This window comes from Sinocyclocheilus anshuiensis, unplaced genomic scaffold, assembly GCF_001515605.1.
Source record: "Sinocyclocheilus anshuiensis isolate Anshui unplaced genomic scaffold, SAMN03320099.WGS_v1.1 scaffold332, whole genome shotgun sequence".
Taxonomy (NCBI): Eukaryota; Metazoa; Chordata; class Actinopteri; order Cypriniformes; family Cyprinidae; genus Sinocyclocheilus; species Sinocyclocheilus anshuiensis.
Genome location: NW_015554181.1, coordinates 535480 through 541841, shown reverse-complemented (window position 1 = coordinate 541841; position 6362 = coordinate 535480). Strand labels below are relative to the sequence as shown.

Sequence of the window (6362 nt, the reverse complement as noted above, 5' to 3'; positions counted from 1 at the left end):
GTGCCACAGTTACTGGGTGTTTGGTATTAAGAGAAGGATGTTTTTGGTCTGTTTTCTACTCATTTGTTGCATATATCTGTTCACATAATGAGAGACGGTTTGTATAGCTCACAAGAGTTTCAGTTAACCCTTGCTTTTTTATTGGTTTAAGTTAATTTTATATGTGACTAAATCAACTTTTGCACACAATGTTTATTGGCGCTCTAATTAATTATTCTTATAAGCCAGAAAAAATGGTTCAATGAATGAACTCAATTCATCCTAAATGGTTTCTGATCTCCACTTTCAGTTTATTTATTCACATCCGTCTTGAAATGAACTGCAAACTTGGATTTGTGAGGTGGGCAAACTTCCAATTAGGCCTCAATATGACTTAAATGATTTAAAACAAACAAAAAAATGTCTTTATGCAGTAAAATTACCCCAAAATGTATTGTGTTATTGTTTATTTTTGCGTTAAAAACGTTCAGGCCTTCAGACGAAGGTCTTACGGGTTTGGAACGACATGAATTTTCATTTTGGGGTGAACTAACCCTTTAAATACTATTGATTAAACACAGGCCTGTGTGTTCACTTGCAGTGCTGGTTTGTCCAGAACCATTTTATCTACATTCAGGTGACATGTTATGAGAGCTTCGTTGAAATCCCGCCCTTTTTGTAGCGGTTCCAAGCCCCGCCCCGCTCCCACTGGCGCCGGCCAATCAGAGAGCGGGTCCGCGGACCGACGTCGCGCTCGGCGGGTTGTTCTGGAAGGGGCGGAGCTCATTTTTCGAGCTCGTGCGGGGCGCGTTCTGTCCGAAAGAGCGCGTGAGAATCTGCGTTCGTTCCCTCGCGGTAAGTTTGTGTGCGGAGCAGCGCTCGTTTCTCTTTTTGTGCTACTACAAGTTTCCAGAAACCGAGCTCAAGGAGGACGATCTTCTACCTCAACGAGTTTAAAAACCACAGCGCTTGATTCTCGCTGAAAACTCCTCTCGTCGTGATCAGTGAAATCATGTCTGCCTCAGCGGCTAAAGTCGGTAAAAAGGAACTGAACTCGAACCACGACGGAGGGGACGAGACCTCGGGTAAGCGGCCATTTTCACTTTCTCTTTTCTCTCAAGCGGGGTTTTAATCGCGATTATCGCTAGTTAATGAGCAGCGGCTCGAGTGTGACTCGTTTCTGTAGACTGTGGCGAGGTGCAGGGCTTGTGGTTGGATGTTCTCGGAGGAACGGCGGCGGAGGCCATGTTTGATTTCTGGCCGCGCCACAAAGCCCCGGTAGCCCTGTTAGGACGCGCAGAAAATCCGTTGCATTTCAAAAATCAAAGCGCGGGAGTTTGTTTTATTCGAACCGCTAACGGATTTTTCGAAGGAACGCGTGCAGTTAAAGAGCGTGAAACGTGCGGAATGGAAGCGTCCGCTCGCTGCTTTGTTGTTGTGCTTTAGCTTTAGGCTAGCCGAGCCACGTCTCCGCCATGATGTAGCACGGGCTAATGGTTGTTTATGCACTTTACCGGGCGAACGATGGTGGAAATTATCGCTAAAGCGACTTTAAACGCGCATCAGTGGCTAAGCGTTCGCGGCGGAAGCAGGTGCAGCGCGATTCCGTTCACATTTAAACCACGCGGCATCAGCGCGGCTCCCTCATGAGTTCAATGCATCAAGGCTTTCTCGTCGCATAAACTTTACAGTTAATAATAATACTGATTATTCGAAGGACTTATGCATAGAATGTGATGTTTAAAAATCTTTAAATTCTACTTTAATCGTTGTAAAGCGCGTAAATTGGGAATAAAAGTATTTTAGCGTATGTTGCGCTAGTTTGTTATTGTTTGGCGAGAGAAAAGCCATTGGGTATTTGCAATTATTGTTCTTTAACACTGTTTTATCGTTTAGAAAAAGAGCAGCAGGAAGCCATCGAGCACATCGATGAGGTACAGAATGAAATCGACAGGTATGTTGAACTTTATTAAATGAATTACCGCGGTCTGTGATGCTTGTGAATAGATATGAAATGGTTTGTTTCTGATCTTGTCCAGACTGAACGAGCAGGCGAGTGAGGAAATTCTCAAAGTTGAACAGAAATACAACAAGCTTCGCCAGCCGTTCTTCCAGAAGAGGTCAGAACTCATTGCCAAAATCCCCAACTTCTGGGTCACAACATTTGTCAACCACCCACAAGGTAAGATCCTTCGCAAACTGTTATTGCACTATTTAATCATAATGTTCAATGAATGTTTTATTTAATGTTATTTGATTATTTAGTCTCCGCTCTTCTTGGGGAGGAGGATGAGGAGGCGCTTCACTATCTGACCAGAGTAGAGGTGACGGAGTTTGAAGACATCAAATCTGGCTACAGAATAGATTTTGTAAGTGGTAAAAATGGATTTTCATGGCTTAGAGCTTTTATGTTTCCATAACTCACCCTCTCTTTTCCATTGCCTTTTAGTATTTTGATGAAAACATGTATTTTGAGAACAAAGTCCTCTCCAAAGAAATTCACCTGAACGAAAGTGGAGACCCAACCTCGAAGTCAACAGAGATCAAATGGAAACCGGGAAAAGTATGTATGATGTTTATTATTAAAGAGTTCTTTACTCTGTGACTGGATTCTGTCAAATGAGTTTGTAATGTTATTCTTTTCCTTCTTTCGCAGGACCTCACAAGTCGGTCCAGTCAGACACCGAGTAAAGCGGGCAAGAAGAGGCAACACGAAGAACCTGAGAGTTTCTTCACCTGGTTTACTGATCACTCTGATTCAGGCGCCGACGAGTTGGGCGAAGTCATTAAAGACGACATCTGGCCGAATCCTCTTCAGTACTACTTGGTGAGACTTGCACTCCTATCTGGAACAACATCCACATACAAATGGAAAGCTTTAGAGATGTTCAGATTAAGCTCACGTAGACTAGGTATTATTTGGTCTTGGAAAGTTTCCATTCCTGTCATTTAAATGATGTGGTTGAACAATTCTTCCAGTTTATGCAGCTGAATGGAAGTTATGAGTCATTCATTTGCATTTCAAACCCCAACAGGTTCCAGACATGGAGGATGAGGAAGGTGAGGATGAGGAGGAAGACGAGGAAGGTCTGGATGATATCGATGAAGAGGGAGAAGATGATGGAGAGGAAGAGGAGGATGATGATGTATGTAACCCATTCATTTAAGGCTGTCATGCACTTTTTCTCATTTAAGAGTGCCAGAATTGCTTTTCTTTATAATACATTTGTGACAACAGTTTGTTGTCCATCCCTTTTCCAACGAGTTCTTGAAATTCTAGAAAGTGTCATGTTTTGTTCCTCAAACTAGTCAAATATTTTGTCGATCAAAAGTGCTTCTAAATTGAAAAATCACCCATTGTCTTTTTTTTTTATTGCAGGACGATGATGGCGAGGATGACTGAAGCTGAAATAGAGGAATATTATCCACATTTCCCCAGTCCTGTTTCCAAATTGCTCCTTTGGCTTTTTTGTTGTTTTTTTGAAGAGCAAGATGCTTCTTCCTGTTTTTTGGTTTTGAGCTCCATCTTTCCTCTATCCTAACCTTGCCATGTTCCCCGAACAGACTCAAAATAAACTGACTGCAAAATCTTGCCGACATGGCATCTACCATCTCAATTTTCCAAATGCATTTCGAGCGAAAAAGCGAAACACTGTAGTTATCGGCCGCACGTCGTCTGGAGTAGACTTGCGAATAGTGTTTTTTTTTTTTTTTATTATAAATATATGTACAAATATGTATTTCTTCCTGTTAAAGTTTTGTGTGGTTAATTGAACAGAAGCCATGGTGCACTGTGATCTGCTAGCTCTAGCGTTCTCCACCGTTTTGTTACTTTATTCTTGGTGTTTAAACCCTTCATGGTTTAATCAGCAGATAGACAACAGTAGTGAATCCCTGTTACCTCTTGTAACCATGTCTGTTCAGGAGGGCTGAGGAAAGAGGGTATGTGGGCACCATCATTGAGTCTTTGATTTTTATCTTGTCTTGTTTTACAGACGTTCACCAGATTTGAAATGGATTACATTTTTGATAAAATAAAATATCAAGAAAAGGAGTCAAATCATGCTTGTAAATTTTTCCCTCACAGACTCGAGGAACTTGCAGTGGTACACTTAAAACCGTTCAGTTGGTTTCGTTCAAATAAAACGCCATGTTTGGGATTCATCCAGTTGCAAAGAAAATTTGAAAGTCAATGGGAAGCCATATTTTATACCCTTGGTCAAGTCCAGAACAAAGCCAGTCATTCTAATCATGTTAAATATTCCCCATAAAAATAGCTTTATTAAATGGCATGAAGTGTGGTTTGGCTAATCGTCAACTTCTAAAAGATTTTGGTGTCATCAGCAGTGTGGATGCAAAGTGTTCCTGCAGAAGTCTGTCAATTATGAGCGCCACAAATGTCTGGTCCGAACCTTCAAACTCTTCTCGGGTCACTGTCATGGGCCAATCACTGGGCTGAAACGCCCAACCTAAATCAAAGAAAAGATAAATATTATACTACTTAAACTGACATTTTGGGTTAAAAGAATAGTTGACTTGAGAATGTCCACTCCCTCAAACCATCCAAGATGTAGAAGTTTCTCTATCAGATTTGGAGAAATGTAGCATCACATCACTTGCTCACCAATGGATCCTTTGCAGTGAATGGGTGCCGTCAGAATGAAAGTCCAAACAGCTGATAAAAACACAGTAATCCACACCACTCCAGTCCAATTAACATCATCTGAAGCCTAAAGCTGCATGTTTGTAAGAAACTAATCCATCAAGATGTTTTTAAACTTGAAATAGTTCTATTCATAATATTGTTTTCTCCAATGAAAAAGCCATCTCATCTGAATCAGGAGAGAAATCAGCACAGATCAGGCATCATTTACAAGCCAAATCAGTTTTATTGATAGATTGGTGTGTGGATTACTGTGATGTTTTTATCAGCTGTTTGGGCTCTCATTCTGACGGCACCCATTCACTGCAGAGCATCCATTGCTGAGACAGAGATGCAATGCTATATTTCTCCAAATCTGATGAAGAAACAAAATCTTTTTGGGAGAACTACTCCATCAAATGTACTTGAAGGGAAGAGGAAAGTTGTTTGTTTCTTGTTTTGCACTTCACTTCAGTAGTCCGGTAACATGAAATACATTGCATGAAAATTGCATGCAATCTCAGTGTAAGCTCATAAAATAAATAGTGTGAGTATATATTAATAAGTACTTCAAAATTGTATACAAGTTTCATATAGTATAACAATATGTATTAACATTTATGTTTCTGGCAGATGCTTTTATTACATGCAGAGATGCAAACAGGTCAGGTGGAGAAAAAAAAGGTGAGAACATTGCGTGGAATATATATATATATATATATAAAAACTTTTAAACATTTTTTTTGGGAAAAACAACAACCATTTAAAGCAGTATTACACATTGTTTTTATGCTTAAACCCTTTTTTGTCTTTGACCCACATACATACATACATACTGTACATATACACACACATACTGTATATATATACACACACACACACACATAAGATACCCCCCCCCACATCTCATAGGTGACCTATTTTGATCTAAAAAAAACTGAGTTGTTACTGAAAGGTGAGAATTTGCATCTATGTACATAAAATCTATTAATTCTTTATTTTAACCTAGGATGAACTCATCACCTTCATGTTGCTATCGCCATGCTCTACTTGCTTACTTATACTATGTATATACAGTCAGTGTCTTCAATATTTTTAAATATTTTTAATGTATTTCATGAGTAAATACCAACCCCTCTAAACACCCACCTAGGTGTGTTTTGCACCGCGGACAGGCGGCGACGGTCCACGCGTGACCCGGGTACCAGGTGAAGTGAGCCTCCGCCGGCCAGTGCTTCAGCACATCTGCGCGCTTAAAAGTCACGACTTCAAACTGGAAGCCCTGCGGATTCTCGAAGAGCTGAACGGAGACTCGCTTCCCTCCGATCGCCGTGTGGTTCCGGTGCGACAGTGCCAGGCGGCTGGGAACGAACCTCAGGCCCGCGTCCTCCGCCACCTCGTGTCCGCAGGAGCGGCACAGCAGCAGCCCAGAACAGCCCAGAGCGAACCGAACCCAAACAAACACAGAGGCCATGCATTATTGATCGAAAACAAGATAGAAGAATAAAGACTTTCAGCTCAGTGATTAAAGAACTGAATTACCGTGTTATTTTAGTATCAATGAGATACTATTATAGTTTTTGTTAATATTTTGAATATTTTATGCGTTCATGTTCATTTTAGTTAGTTTTTGTAATTGTCTTGTGTTTTTGTAATTTTTATTAGTTTTTGTTTTTAAATATCTTTATATATATATATATATATATATTTTTTTTTTTTTTTTTTTTTCAGTTTTATTTTA

The 6362-nt window shown here is 40.3% G+C and overlaps 1 protein-coding gene across 4 annotated transcripts; it reads left to right on the top strand.

Moving 5' to 3' along the window:
• Positions 1 to 769: 769 nt before the first annotated feature.
• LOC107671021 (protein SET-like) lies at positions 770 to 4033 on the top strand. Of its 4 annotated transcripts, none has more exons than XM_016463846.1 (8): positions 770 to 1064; positions 1876 to 1933; positions 2019 to 2161; positions 2245 to 2348; positions 2429 to 2542; positions 2636 to 2806; positions 3015 to 3128; positions 3356 to 4033. In XM_016463846.1, the coding sequence occupies exons 1-8, from the start codon at positions 992 to 994 to the stop codon at positions 3380 to 3382; spliced, it is 804 nt and encodes a 267-aa protein (XP_016319332.1). In that variant the 5' UTR covers positions 770 to 991; the 3' UTR covers positions 3383 to 4033. The 4 variants fall into 4 exon arrangements, with proteins under 4 accessions (XP_016319332.1, XP_016319334.1, XP_016319333.1 ...); XM_016463848.1 differs by having other exon boundaries at positions 771 to 1064; positions 3015 to 3125; positions 3362 to 4033; XM_016463847.1 differs by having other exon boundaries at positions 771 to 1064; positions 3015 to 3125; positions 3359 to 4033.
• Positions 4034 to 6362: the final 2329 nt, after the last annotated feature.